This window comes from Haematobia irritans, chromosome 1 (genome assembly GCF_050003625.1).
Source record: "Haematobia irritans isolate KBUSLIRL chromosome 1, ASM5000362v1, whole genome shotgun sequence".
Classification (NCBI taxonomy): domain Eukaryota; kingdom Metazoa; phylum Arthropoda; class Insecta; order Diptera; family Muscidae; genus Haematobia; species Haematobia irritans.
In genome coordinates, this window is record NC_134397.1 from 213,342,900 (window position 1) to 213,358,942 (window position 16,043).

The following is a 16,043-nucleotide window of genomic DNA, read 5'->3' on the forward strand; positions in this document are numbered from 1 at the left end:
GATGAATTTTGTTTCTCCAAAAGGCACCAGAGGTCAAATCTGGGGATCGGTTTATATGGGGGCTATATATAATTATGGACTGCATAATTATATATAATTATAAAGGGTGGTTAAATTGTAAGTGCCGATGTTGAATGTGAACCACTTCCAAACGCCAAGTTTTTTTCCGAATTTTATTTGACATTTCTCTATTTCAGACTTACTCAATTTGAACCATGGAGAGACACACAATCCAACAACGTGTTAAATGGTTCCAAGAAATGGCAACAGTGGATGATCACTTTTCGAAAATCATCTTCAGTGATGAGGCACATTTTCACCTCAGTGGATTCGTCAATAAACAGAATTACCGCATTTGGGCGAATCAGAATCCAAGAGTGATTGTCGATTTCAACAGACGGACGGACATACTCAAATCGACTCAGAATTTCACCACGACCCAGAATATATACTTTATGGGGTCTTAGAGCAATATTTCGATGTGCTACAAACGGAATGACAAAGTTAATATACCACCATCCTATGGTGGAGGTTTATAAAGTATAAAAAATAGAAATAAAAAAGAAAAGAAAAAAGAAAACAAAAATTAAAGTTCAGTAAATATATACATTATTCGTCGAAATTATAGGCGTGGAATTATGAGACCAATAATTTAATGAAAATGTAACTCTTAAAATGCTTTCAGCTGCTAAGTTAAAACCTGATTTCTTAATTTGTTCTTAATTGTGTCAAATATTAAAAATACACTTTCGAAAGAAGCCCTTGAAAAATATAACGAAGATAATGCCATTGCATACTTACTTGTATTTTGAAACTTGGATTGACTTTCCGCTTCCTTTTTTTTATCAAAATTCATGCCAGAATTCTTCCGAATTTGGATGAGAATTGCTCCATTTCATAAGGTCTAAGAATTTTTTTTACCCCCAAAAATCCCCCCAAATAAATGTTACCCCTAAAAATCCCCCTATACGTGAAAAAGTCCCTAAATTTGGGGGGGGGGGGGGGGGGGGTAATCCCCAACCTGGCAACACTGACTGACAGCTCTTTAAGGTTATACATAACCAGAACGCAAAAAATAGATTTAACCCCCATTTTCATGAAGCTCCTTTAGTGCTACGTTAGCTAACTAATTTTTAAACCGATCTATGGACATATCTGTAATTTTGTCTATACATTTTATATGCCAGTTAGGAGCTTAACTGCAAGAAATTTTTCAGTTAAAGTTAACTGGAGAAAAGATATTTGCAATTTACTTTCTGTTAACTGACAGTTAAAGCCTAACGGAGCTACATGAAAATGGCCGTAAGTCGTAAACATTTTCGTTCAATTATTTTTTATAACTTTCGATGTGGATTAACTCAACAACAAAGCATCGGTGAAATCAATTTAACCCGGGCTGTACTAGCGTGACCATATGGTCACACACATTAGACCGTCATCTTCTCGTGTTGATCACTGATAAAGATACACGCACAGAAAAAACATGTTTAGACATGGTTGCCGCATCCATTTAATGCTTATTTAGAGTATGTAATTGTCGCGAAAACCATGTATTTTGTCTTTGTAAAAATAATTTTCGAGCGGAGAAAAATATATGTTGGCAATAAGCATTTAAATGGTTCTCAAATGCCGCAAACATGTTCTATTATTTAAATGATAGAATTTGAGACCATTATATGGTCAGGAAAATCATGTATCTGACCATTCAATTTTTTTACTTTTTTGCAGAGAAAAAAGTATTTTTATAGTTTACGTATAGACATGTCTACAACCATTACATGGCCATAACGACCATGTACATTGTTTTCGTGACCATTTAATTTTTTTGCAGCGACAAGAATTTTATAAAAACATTGAGCAGGTACACACGATTTTCATTTTGCGCGTCAGTCGTGTGTTGATTGTTTCTTGGAATGGACGGAGAATACGGAATTATTGTGTTTTGTGTTAATTTATTTATTCAGAAATGGCACGTGGTTTTATGTGAATACAAAAAAGGAAAGTGTAATTGAAAAAAATATACCTGGTTTTTGTTCTGCATTTTAATATATGGTATAATTTATTTTTATTTGCAGTTACATGATGTCTGCGTTTGTACATTTGATGGGCACGAAGTAAATATGGAATGATTACTTATTGTTGAAATTGAATCACACTAGAGTGTGTAAAAATATGTGAAGTTTGCTTGCACGACATTATAAATACAAATAAACAATGAATTAATTTATAAATAAATAAAAACAAATAAATAAAGTTGATTTTGTGTTTTCTTTTCTCAAGTGGCGTCCTTTTTTCGACGACGAAAAAAGTTTTTTCATAAAAATCAAAACATTTTAGGTTGTGACCATGTTCTTTTAACTAGAAGAAAAACATTTTTGACGAATACCATAACATTTTAGATCGTGACCACTGTCTTTTTCTTAGAACCATGTTCACTGAGCCAACATGGTTGCAGGTTAAAATGTTACATGGTCGCCGCAAAAATAGCTGCTATCATATTATTTTGCTCTTCGAATATGATTGTGGCAATCATGTTTCTTCTCTGCGTGTACCATTGACATTTCAAAATTCGAAAAAAATAATTAGAGCACAATTCGGGTTAAATTTTCGCGATGAAGCCCCGTCAAGGTCAAATGTTTATTAATGGTATGGTGAATTCAACCGAGTTCCAAGACGAATTTCGTGAAGTTGGTCCAAAATCAGGTGTTGTGGCGGAAACCATTGATGCTGTACGCCAACTTATATTGCAAGATCGTCATGTGACCTATCGCGTGATTAAAACAACCTTAGGCATAAGCGGGATCCAATATTGCATGAACATTGGATCGTCAAAAAAATTTGTTCGCGGTGAAAAAATAAAACAAGAGGCCAACGTTTTTCGACACCAGAAGAATCGTGTTTTGGAGATACATCAAAAACGCTTCAAGAATTGGTTCAAACACATGCAAATGTGTATAAATCTTAACGGGGAATATTTTAAAAAATAATAAGTAAATTTTTAATGCTTAATATTTGTTTTTATTCTCTAATCCCGAAATATAAAAGGCAACCCTCGTAAACCATACATAAATTTTTTCTCAGTGTGATTTTTTTTGCGACTTTTGTAAACTTTTAATTACAATGCCAAGATATCAAAGCACTGGTATTTGTATATTTAATTGGAGTGCATTAATCAGTGACCTTCTGTAAGGTCAGAGAAAACCCCGGTAGTTTTATGTACTGAACTCTATTTAAATAGGCTAAGGTATCATATAACGCTTAGTTAATTCGAAGCCATTAATTGTTCAAGTGACTTTTAACCCACGTCGCTATGTGGTGGAGTATAACATTAGCCATTCTACTGTCTAGTATAGCAGTACAAGGTACCAAAGAAAAATGGCAAAAAGACTACAGTCGAAGTGATACTGAATTATCGGAAGAATCAGGTAAGGAAGGTAACCTAAGGTGGTAGGTAACCTAATGTTGACCGCTTGAATTTTCAGATGATATTGCCTCCAAATATGTGGAAGAATATTTAAATTTCTTGGATACTGGCTTGGAATCTCAAGAAATGCTCGATTTAGCTGCCCAATTGATGGAGGCAAAGAGTGATACTGGAAGATTTGCTTGGTATGATCCAGGAACTGCAAAAAATTTCTTCACATGTACCACCTGTCGAATTAGTGCTAAATTTCTAATATGGACTTTGCGTACTGCCACATCACCCGCACAAGCCGAAGGTCTATCGAAAAATGCATTTGCCCATCTATGCTCCACATTTAGGTTACAAACTCCCACAGTTTGTGCTGGAGTCTTTGAATTTAATTGGCCCATATTGTATTACATATTCAAAAATTCCAAAGCCAATCCTCAGACTGTATGTGGAAATTTACCCATATCCTTTTGTAATGTTGAACAATTGCAATTCAATTATCATCTAGAGATAGATGAGAGTAAAGGACCCTTAAGTGCTTCCAAGGCTGAAGTACCGAAGAAGACGCCAAATGATTTGAGAATACTTCAGATTACAGATATACATTATGATCCTGAATATAGGGTTGATTCATTGGCAGAATGTGATGAGCCTATGTGTTGTCGTCCATCCTCCACGACCCGAAGCACTTTGTCTACGAATACGACTGGGGCCGGTTATTGGGCAGATTATCGTAATTGTGATATACCGATTTATATGGTGGAGAATGCCTTTGATCACATAAGGGCCACTCACAAGGACATCGATTACATTTATTTTACCGGAGATATTATAGCTCATAATGTATGGTCCACAAGCAGGGAAAGCAACAAGGCTGTTATCACCAAAATCAATAATTTGATGAAGAAGAAATTCAAAGATTTTCCATTGTATCCATGTGTGGGCAATCATGAAACTCATCCTGTAAATGTGTACGTACAAAATATATTCCGCTCTCACTCTCTCCCTCTCTATGCTTGTAACTACAATCGCAGCGACTGTTGGTAAACGAATACCTATTTATGTGTATTTTTTACGGGAAGCGTAAAATACGTGATGGAAAGTCGCCTCGGCTATTAGCGTGGTTCCGAAATACATGTCTGAACACAACGATTGCGACTGTTGGTAGGCGAAAATTTGTTTACATGTTGCCTTTTATGTTTCGGGATTCTCCATTTAGATATATACACTTTACCATGTGTTTGAACCAATTGTCGAAGCACTTTTGCCACTCCGATTGAGATATCTCCAAACCATGCATTCTGAACGCATCAACCACTTCTTCCGGTGTCGAACAACGTTGACCTCTCATTTTATTTTTTACGTACGGGAATTAAAACAAGTCATTTGGTGCCAAGTCAGGACTATACGGCGGATGATCCATCAAATCGATGCTTTGAGTGTTCAAAAATGTAGTTCTTTGAACCGATATGTAACAGCTCGCATTGTCGTGGTTGAGAGTGATCCGTCTTCGGCAGTTGGTTTTCCTTGGAAGACCATTCGCAAACCATTTCCCCACTCAGAATTGACTGTTCTGCGTTGTTAAAGTGGTACGATTACGTCATGTCCAGTATTTCTGAAAAAAAGCGATTGTTGCTGGGAAGTGTTTCGTATGCGAGCAACTTGTTGGATTTTGTCCATCTTGAAACACCCATACAGTCGACTGCTGTTTACTTTCGGGCTCATACGTAATTCCAGGATTTATCACGATGTCGTATGCGTATTTCGAATATTTTTGGATCATATCGTTTGACCAATAAATCGCTCAAAAAAAGGCGAGCCATTCTTTGAGCGAAAGACAAATTGTGGGGGATTAAGCGAAAAAAAAATTACACGATCAAATGTTCATGCAATTTTGAATGTATCCTAGTCCCACAACTTACGATAGGTCACATGTCGATCTTGCGACATCAGTTGGCGCACATCATCAATGGTTACCGGAAAAACAATTGATTTTGGACGACCTGCACGAAATTCGTCTTGGAGTGAACGATATCGGTTAAATTCACCGTACGTAAGTTCGTCGATGCATTTTTTTGAGTTAATCCGTGTCTAAGGTAATAAAAAATAATGGCACGAAAGTGTTTACGATTTAATTCCATTTTTTGTGAAGAATCTTTTAAGTTGCTGTAAACAACACAAATAGTGTTCGAATGTCAAAACGTTCTTACTTATACTTACGTACATTTTTAAAAATGTGAAGCTTTTTCGCTGAACTGTCAGTTGGCAGATTGTAACACTAAGGTTACTAAATCCCGAATTATAAAAGGCAACCCTCGTATGAAGTCAATAAATAGATGGCACCAACGTTTTTATTTGAAATTTAACCAACCAACTACACAGTTCCTATATTGGTCTCGGGACCCACCGTGGTGCAATAGTTAGCACGACTGCCTTGCGTACAAGGCGTCATGGGTACAATCCCAGTTTCGACCGAATACCAAAAAGTTTTTTAGCGGCGGATTGTCCCCTCTTGGTAATGGCAGTGACATTTCTGAGTGTTCCAATTGTTCTCGAAGTGTTTTCACTACAATTTGAAACACTGTTCGGACTCGACTACAAGAAAGAGTTATCTTTAAATTGAGTTAAACATGGAATCGGACAGCACTCATGAACAAGAGAGAAGTTCACAATCGGTGGTATCACAATGGACTGTATAGTCTATGTGAGCCTAAACTAAACGGGCTGTCATTACACTAATAGAAAAAATTACGCAAGTTTGCACGACTGCCTAGCGTACAAGTCGTCATGGGTTCAATCCCAGTTTCGACCGAATACCAAATTTTTTTTAGCGGCGGATTGTCCCCTCTCAGTAATGGTAGTGACATTTCTGAGTGTTCCAATTGGTCTCGAAGTGTTTTCACTACAATTTGAAATACCGTTCGGACTCGGCCACAAGAATGAGTTCTCTTTTCATTGAGCTAAACATGGAATTGGACAGCACTCATGAACAAGAGAGAAATTCACAATCTGTGATATCACAATGGACTGTATAGTCTATGTGAGCCTAAACTAAACGGGCTGTCACTACACTAATAGAAAAAATTACGTTCCAAAATTGTGAACGGATTGTAACAAAATGAAACGGAAACGTTCACGAAAAATCAAAACGGAATGTCCGGGCAGCACTCATGAACAAGAGGGAAGTTCACAATCTGTAGTATCACAATGGACTGTATAGTCAATGTGAGCCAAAACTAAACGGGCTGTCACTACACTAATAGAAAAAATTACTTTCCAAAATTGTGAACGGATGGTAACAAAATGAAACGGAAACTTTCACGAAAAATCAAAACGGAATGTCCACGGGCATTCATGAATGCCTTTCGTTTTTTTTTTTGCCCTGAAAAGTCTTAAAATATTCGTTAGACGTTCTTATGGCAACTCCGTTGGTAGAGCAATGTGCTAAGGCGACTGTTAACGCGTATGGAACAGATAATCCAGGTTCGTGTCACGGATTATTTTTATACCCTCCACCATAGGATGGGGGTATATTAACTTTGTCATTCCGTTTGTAATACATCGAAATATTGCTCTAAGACCCCATAAAGTATATATGTATATTCGTGGTGAAATTCTGAGCCGATCTGAGCATGTCCGTCCGTCTGTTGAAATCACGCTAACTTCCGAACGAAACAAGCTTTCGACTTGAAACTTGGCACAAGTAGTTGTTATTGATGTAGGTCGGATGGTATTGGGCCATATCGGTCCACTTTTACGTATAGCCCTCATATAAACGGACCCCCAAATTTGGCTTGGGATTGCTCTAAGAGAAGAAAATTTCATCCGATCCGGCTGAAATTTGGTACGTGGTGTTAGTATATTGTCTCTAACAACCATGTCAAAATTGGTCCTTATCGGTCTATAATTATATATAGCCCCCATATAAACCGATCCCCAGATTTGACTTCCGGAGCCTCTTAGATAAGCAAATTTCATCCGATCCGGCTGAAATTTGGTATATGGTGTTAGTATATGGTATCTAACAACCATACAAAAATTGGTCCACTTCGGTTCATAATTATATATAGCCCCCATATAAACCGATCCCTCAATTTGGCTTCCGGAGCCTCTAAGAGAAGCAAATTTCATCCGATCGGGCTGAAATTTGGTATATGGTGTTAGTATATGGTCTCTAATGAACATGCACAAATTGGTCATCCGATACGTTTGAAATTTGGTACGTGATGTTAGTATATGGTATCCACCAACCATGCAGGAATTGGTTCATATCAGTCCATAATTATATATAGCACACATATAAACCGATCCCCAGATTTGACCTCCTGTGTCTTTTGGAGAAGCAAAATTCATCCGATCTAGTTGAAATTTGGTACGTGGTGGTAGTAAAGGGTGATTTGTTAAGAGCTTGATAACTTTTTTTTAAAAAAAAACGCATAAAATTTGCAAAATCTCATCGGTTCTTTATTTGAAACGTTAGATTGGTCCATGACATTTACTTTTTGAAGATAATTTCATTTAAATGTTGACCGCGGCTGCGTCTTAGGTGGTCCATTCGGAAAGTCCAATTTTGGGCAACTTTTTCGAGCATTTCGGCCGGAATAGCCCGAATTTCTTCGGAAATGTTGTCTTCCAAAGCTGGAATAGTTGCTGGCTTATTTCTGTAGACTTTAGACTTGACGTAGCCCCACAAAAAATAGTCTAAAGGCGTCAAATCGCATGATCTTGGTGGCCAACTTACCGGTCCATTTCTTGAGATGAATTGTTCTCCGAAGTTTTCCCTCAAAATGGCCATAGAATCGCGAGCTGTGTGGCATGTAGCGCCATCTTGTTGAAACCACATGTCAACCAAGTTCAGTTCTTCCATTTTTGGCAACAAAAAGTTTGTTAGCATCGAACGATAGCGATCGCCATTCACCGTAACGTTGCGTCCAACAGCATCTTTGAAAAAATACGGTCCAATGATTCCACCAGCGTACAAACCACACCAAACAGTGCATTTTTCGGGATGCATGGGCAGTTCTTGAACGGCTTCTGGTTGCTCTTCACTCCAAATGCGGCATTTTTGCTTATTTACGTAGCCATTCAACCAGAAATGAGCCTCATCGCTGAACAAAATTTGTCGATAAAAAAGCGGATTTTCTGCCAACTTTTCTAGGGCCCATTCACTGAAAATTCGACGTTGTGGCTCGTTAGTAAGTCTATTCATGATGAAATGTCAAAGCATACTGAGCATCTTTCTCTTTGACACCATGTCTGAAATCCCACGTGATCTGTCAAATACTAATGCATGAAAATCCTAACCTCAAAAGAATCACCCTTTATATGATATTAAACAACCATGCCAAAAGTGGTCTATATCAGTCCATAATCATATATAGGCCCCATATAAACCGATCCCGAGATTTGGTTTTGGAGCCACTTGGAGGAGCAAATTTCATCCGAGTCGGTTGAAATTTGGTACATTGTGCTTGTATATGGCCGTTAACAACCATGCCTAACTAGGTCCATATCGGTCTATAGTTATCGGTCACACAAAAATTGGTCCATATCAAATTCATAATTCTATATAGCCCCCATAAAAGCGATCCCCATATTTCTATTTCCATATCGATTCGTAATTATTTGTAGACTTACCTATGCATAAATTTTTTGTTTAATATATACCACGTATGGACTAACTCACAATTTAGAAAGCGATGTTAAGAAGTTTTAAGATACCACAACCCAAGTAATTCGATTGTGGATGACAGTCTTTCGTAGAAGTTTCTACGCAATCCATGGTGGAGGGTACATAAGTTTCGCCCTGCCGAACTTACGGCCGTATATACTAGTTATTATACAACATTATTCACTAGGTAGAATCACATACCATGCGGTCATGCGTGCGTACGTTATATTCGAATGCGTTGACGAATACGATTTCAATTACGTTACACAGCACGCGTCCGAACCCCAATAGATTTGCTGAATGCATTCCATAATTTATCGTCCATATTCTAGATTGTTTTTCGTTTGTTGATTTGTTTACATGTTGTCAATGTACTCGACGCATTGAAAAGTTAAAAGTTCGTCAACTTAATGCGGTCGTATGCCTCCGTTACGTTGTCGTATTTCCCATATTTTAATTTTTTTTTTTGTTGACAATTGCATATAACGTACGCACACATGACCGTATGGTATGTAAATCCATATTTAGAAAAGATTTGAATTTAGCAACACGCCGCTAGCCGTCACTGTTCGCTATCGGCTATATGTATGGTTATATATACACTCTAATTGTGGAGTTATTTGAATATGAAGCGAATATTCATCTAACTAGGCGAATGGCAACATTAATATTCCGCCTACACCCTCACAAAAAATCGCTTCTGTAACATATACTCCCAAACATATTTTTCTTCAAGCATATACATTTTTGGGTATTGCCCAAACATTTATATGTTTGATCTCTTCCAATATATAATATGTTTGAAAGCATATTGGTCTAAACAATATATGTTTGGGTAGTCTAAGTTCCAAACATTTTGTATTTTTGCATCCAAATTCAATAATGTTGTCTTCCAAAAAACAATATGTTATTATGTGAACATATAATATGTTTGGAAGCATTTTGCACCCAAAAATATTATATGCTTAAAAAAATTCTCCCAAACAATATTGTGCTCAAAATTTTATTTATATATTTACAATCATAATGAATTATGAAAATAAACAGGTAATATACATATTATGTTTGGGACATAAAATGTTTTTAAATATAATATGCTTGGATGCAAACATATATTAATTTAGAAATAGCCTATAAACATATATGTGTTTAGTAGCTTGGAGCGCTATTAACAGGGAGCGATATTGAATTAAGTTGGTGGTTGTTGCTTGTTATTACAAAATTAACATTTTATTTTTCCTTGGGCAATTGATCAGCTACTTGTTTGATCCATACAAACTGTGTGGTCCGCTGTTCGAGTCCCCGTCCGGCAAAAGGTAAAATTAAAATAAAAAAAAATCATACAATTGAATAATTTCTTCTACAATGTTTGTATTACAGAAAAAGGTGCTAAGAACTAAAAAATCTCGTGGAAGTGAGAAAGATGTGAGGGAATATACAATTAGGCAGAAACAAAATTTTGAGCATTCAGGTCGAAAACCTATGTTGTAAGCACCTATATTACCTGTTTATTTTCATAATTCATTATGATTGTAAATATATAAATAAATAAATAAAATTTTGAGCACAATATTGTTTGGGAGAATTTTTTTTAAGCATATAATATTTTTGGGTGCAAAATGCTTCCAAACATATTATATGTTCACATAATAACATATTGTTTTTTGGAAGACAACATTATTGAATTTGGATGCAAAAATACAAAATGTTTGGAAATTGACTACCCAAACATATATTGCTTAGACCAATATGCTTTCAAACATATTATATATTGGAAGAGATCAAACATATAAATGTTTGGGCAATACCCAAAAATGTATATGCTTGAAGCAAAATATGTTTGGGAGTATATGTTACAGAAGCGATTTTTTGTGAGCGTGTAGGAATTGGCATATATTTAATTTGGCAACGTGACGCTAACCGTCACATTATTCCCTCGCGTATTTTGGACTTTCCACAAAAAATACACTCAACCAAGTATTCGTCTAGCGCTATGGTTATATTTACACACTAGCTTTGTGTTAACACACTAAAAAAAATTAACTTCCTTTATTTTCAGTTTTGGTATTGCAGAACTACCTTCTAAATTTCAATCAAAATGGTTATACGAATTTTTGTGGAATGAATGGCAGTATTGGTTGCCACCCTCTACTAAGGATACTATTTTACAGGGTGGCTATTATACAGTATCTCCAAAGCCGGGATTCCGTATTATCAGTCTAAATAATCTAGATTGTTATCTTCTAAATTGGTGGATATATTATGATGCAAATGCCACCAATATTCCCCAATTGGAATGGTTACATAATACCCTTTTGGAAGCTGAACATAATGGAGAATATGTTCATATTTTAGCTCATATGCCCTCCGGAGATTCAGAATGTTGGAGTGTATGGGCGCTAGAATATAATCGACTAATTGAACGTTTTAGCCATATAATCAGTGGTATCTTTAATGGTCATACCCATTTCGATGAATTTGAAGTCCATTATTCATCGAAAGGATATGCTATGAGTGTTTCATGGAATGGTGGCAGTTTGACTTCACATACAATGAAAAATCCCAACTACAGAATATACGAAGTGGAACCGAAGAGTTATGTAAGTCAATATTGAGAATTTTATTGTTACATATGTGAGCAGATATCCATGACTATCACACTATAAAGAAATATTTTGAGGGATGTGAAGAAATCTATCCATATTCAAAAAACTATCTATCTTTTCAGCAAGTTGTTGACCACTCCACATGGATTTTTAATTTAACCGAAGCCAATCAATATGGAATTGATCGTTCACCCAGTTGGTACCTCGAGTATAAATTTTCACAATTTACCAAAAATTTTAGCCCCGCCGGAATAGATGCACTCTTAGATGAAATGGCTATAAATCCCAACATTTTACGCCAAGTAAGTGAATTGTCTTCACCATCTAATCAATCCAAAACTGATTTTTTCTTTATTGTTTTCCATTAATTAGTATTGGAATTATAAAGTGCTTTCATCCGATCCCCAACTAGAATCAGGTTGCAATGACAAGTGCCTTTTGAATACCATATGCAGTTTGGCCACTTCAGTGTATAATGAAAAGAAACGTTGCAAAGAATTGCAAAATAAATTAAAATCTTCCTTGAATTATCTAATTTAAGTGAGGAAATTGACCTTTGCAATATTGCAATATATAACCCAGTATAAATAGCATTATAGATATAAAACTTAATCATTCTAATTAAAGAAGAAAATATCCCTATAATTTTTATGTGATCGTAAAATGAAAAACTGTAGTACAGAAAAGTCCATTTATTTCGGCTATAAATATTTATATGTAGTTTATAATAAAGCTTGCAATGGAATCCCATACACCTAATACGAACAATCATTCAATGTTAATTCTACTCTCTGCGAAAAATTTCACGTAAATCGGAGTAAAACCTTGGCCTCCTGTCATATGAGCGAAGGTTATATATCTAAATTTGAACCGATTTCAATCAAATTTAGCACACTGAACGATTCTATCAATTATACTATTTCTGCAAAAAAAAAGTGGCTCGGGCGCCACTGTAACGACGAGTTTCCTCCGGTTGCTGGGGTAAGCTCGCGGAGAAGTGTTCGCCACAGAAATTTTTAAGAAAAGAAAGATGACAGAGAGAAACGGAAAACATTTTTGGTTCAAACTTCTCTAACTAATGGCTAAGGGTTACAACGGCCTTCGCTAGCTGAGCCAAGACCTAAGTTCTCGGTATCCGGAACACTTGTCGCACACGACCTTGGGATAAGTACGTGCGTGAACGGGGCTTCTTCGTGTAACGGCCTGCCTTAGCACGTAGATGGAGACTGGGGCTGCAAGGTCGAGGAGTCCAACGGTGCGATGTCTGGTCGGTTACCAACCCTGGTCCCAAGTGGAGTCAACTATCGTGTGTGGGTTGTAGTCCGTGTCATCGGTCACGACCTGCTTTAAGTCCGTGATCCGGGTGGAGTGAGCATAAGCAAATAAGTCGCGGCGAGTCACGACCTAGCCTAGTCCGTGTGTTAAGCGAAAGGGCATGCGGTGGTATAACTGTAACAGGTTGGCTGATAAGTCCCCGGTCTGACATATAGATGCCGTCGCTAGTATTAAATGCATATTATTTTTATCTAGTACCAACCTTCAAATGATTCGTGTCAAAATTTGACGTCTGTAAATCAATTAGTTTGTGAGATAGAGCGTCTTTTGTGAAGCAACTTTTGTTATTGTAAAAAAAAGGAATTTCGTGTTTTGATAAAATACTGTTTTCTGAAGGGAAAAAATACGGTGGAAGCAAAAACGTGCCTTGATAATGAGTTTCCGGACTCTGCCCCAGGGAAATCAACAATAATTGATTGGTATGCAAAATTCAAGCGTGGTGAAATGAGCACGGATGGCGGTGAACGCAGTGAACGCCCGAAAGAGGTGGTTACCGACGAAAAAATCAAAAAAATCCACAAAATGATTTTAAATGACCGTAAAATAAAGTTGATCGAGATAGCAGAGGCCTTAAAGATATCAAAGGAACGTGTTGGTCATATCATTCATCAATATTTGGATATGCGGAAGTTCTGTGCAAAATGGGTGCCGCGCGAGCTCACATTTGACCAAAAACAACAAAGTGTTGATGATTCTGAGCCGTGTTTGCAGCTGTTAACTTGTAATACACCCGAGTTTTTCCGTCGATATGTGACAATGGATGAAACATGGCTCCATCACTACACTCATGAGTCCAATTGACAGTCGGCTGAGTGGACAGCGAACGGTGAACCGTCTCCGAAGCGTGGAAAGACTCAAAAGTCCGCTGGCAAAGTAATGGCCTCTGTTTTTTGGGATGCGCATGGAATAATTTTTATCGATTATCTTGAGAAGGGAAAAACCATCAAAAGTTATTGGAGCGTTTGAAGGTCGAAATCGCGGCAAAACGGTCCCATATGAAGAAGAAAAAAAGTGTTGTTCCACCAAGACAACGCACCGTGCCACAAGTCATTGAGAACGATGGCAAAAATTCATGAATTGGGCTTCGAATTGCTTCCCCACCCACCGTATTCTCCAGATCTGGCCCCCAGCGACTTTTTCTTGTTCTCAGACCTCAAAAGGATGCTCGCAGGGAAAAATTTGGATGCAATGAAGAGGTGATCGCCGAAACTGAGGCCTATTTTGAGGCAAAACCGAAGGAGTACTACCAAAATGGTATCAACAAATTGGAAGGTCGTTATAATCGTTGTATTGAAGGGAACTATGTTGAATAATAAAAACGAATTTTGACAAAAAAAGGTTTTTCTTTGTTAGACCGGGGACTTATCAGCCAACCTGTTAAGCACGTAGATGGAGACTGGGGCTGCAAGGTCGAGGAGTCCAACGCTGTGATGTCTGGTCGCGACCTATGTAAGTCCGTAATTTCAACGAAAGGAACACGCGAGGGAAAATCACGGTTAGTCATGGAGCGCCACGACCTGTTTAAGTCCGTGATTTCAACGAAAGGAACACGCGTGGGCAAATCACGGTGGGTTACGAACTATTTAAGTCCGTGATTTCATCGAAAGGAACAGGCGAGAGCAAGTCATGATGAGTCACGAAAAGCCCTCTAAATTCGGTTGGTAAATCACCAAAACAATAAAAATGGAACACCCACATGATATTCAGTTCACTCACTTTTAATCCAGTGTCCAGTTATCCCGCGTCGCACTCTACTACAAAAGGAAAAACAAAAATTTTTTATGAATTGTGTCGGGGACAACGAGGACACCCTTTACCTGTTACAATATCACCCCTACTTGGCGCGGGTGACGTCTTTGGCTGATCAGCTTGGATTGACGGTTGATCAAGATCCGATATTCTTGTTTCCCAAGAACCACACTCCGCTTATATTGACGGTGGGATCGGTGAATGGTGCGACCTATGTCTATAAAAGGCTGGAGAGTGGAAAGTTCTTCCGGTGTTAAACCTATGTGGCAAGTGTATTGCAGTCTCTCCGTTGTGTGTGGACCCCGGAGTGGTATCACGATGGCACTGACGAGTTGGCGGGGAGTACATCCCCCGCTGGTCGTGACCAGCCAGGCGTTCTCCCGTGGCCCTGTCTCATCGGCGCTGGACGAATCCGCGTGCTGAGACAAACCCGTTGTGGTGACGGTGGGTTCATCGGATGACACGTCGTGTGTTTCGGACTTCCCCGGCGGTGCTACCAAATTCACGGAAATGTCCTCCAAAATTACCGGATATTCCGGGTTGGACGATGTGCCTGGTTCTTGGTTTGCTCTTACGAGTATGCTGCTACCCACACCAAATTCGCCTTTAACCTGGACCGGTAGAGCTCTAAGCCGCAGATGTGGTGGTGAGTTTACCGGGGACGGTGTCAGTGGACAGGCCCGACGGCGCCGATTTCGGGGTAGAGTGTACCTCTCATCACTGTCGGAGCTGTTGGGTTTGGTGTGGAAATTGGTGAAGCACGGTGACGACTTGGTCGAGGAGGCGTGGTGACTTCGCCACTCTGATAAAATGGAGATCGTCTCCAAGTTCGACCGGACGCGGGCGATGGGGTGCTCTGGTTTGGTCTCCAGCAAGGATGGAGACCTAAGACATATATGGATATCTAAATAATGAATAGATTTTTATCAAATTTGGCATGAATAGCTAGTTATTTCTACTCCCTGTCGATTGGACTAAAACTGCGACATATTCGCTTGTCGACAGAGTTTTCTTTTTCAAATATGACCCGAGAGATTTTTTAAATGCCCACTGTTTCAGGACGTCGCTTCACCAATGATACCAACAACTCAATTTATTTATTATTTCACAAATTTTATTATTTATTCAATTTCGATTTGTGACCATATTCCAGCTAAATATCCATTGCTTTGCCAAAACGATAAGCAAAACTTGTGTTATTGACGACGTTTTTTGTTTTTGAGAGGTACCACTAATCTATGCATTTGATAAATCGCCAATATGATGTTAA

At 38.0% G+C, this 16,043-nt stretch overlaps 2 protein-coding genes across 2 annotated transcripts in view; both read left to right on the plus strand.

Moving 5' to 3' along the window:
- The window catches only part of aralar1 (calcium-binding mitochondrial carrier protein aralar1), a 510,884-nt gene that overhangs the window by 365,954 nt on the left and 128,887 nt on the right, over positions 1-16,043 (plus strand). The gene's annotated exons all lie outside the window — the stretch shown is intronic.
- On the plus strand, positions 3,289-12,441 carry LOC142219446 (sphingomyelin phosphodiesterase 1-like). Its single transcript, XM_075288429.1, has 5 exons — positions 3,289-3,425; positions 3,483-4,383; positions 11,143-11,683; positions 11,812-11,991; positions 12,062-12,441. Exons 1-5 carry the CDS (start codon positions 3,311-3,313, stop codon positions 12,227-12,229), a joined length of 1,905 nt encoding a protein of 634 aa, XP_075144544.1. The 5' UTR covers positions 3,289-3,310; the 3' UTR covers positions 12,230-12,441.

Excerpts from the sequence above, each read along its gene's own strand:
- LOC142219446 (XM_075288429.1), top strand. The coding sequence starts at position 3,311 with ATGTGGTGGAGTATAACATTAGCCATTCTACTGTCTAGTATAGCAGTA. Across the intron at positions 4,384-11,142 it reads GAAACTCATCCTGTAAATGT|TTTTGGTATTGCAGAACTAC; the intron begins GTACGTACAAAA and ends CTTTATTTTCAG. Across the intron at positions 11,992-12,061 it reads ATCCCAACATTTTACGCCAA|TATTGGAATTATAAAGTGCT; the intron begins GTAAGTGAATTG and ends TCCATTAATTAG.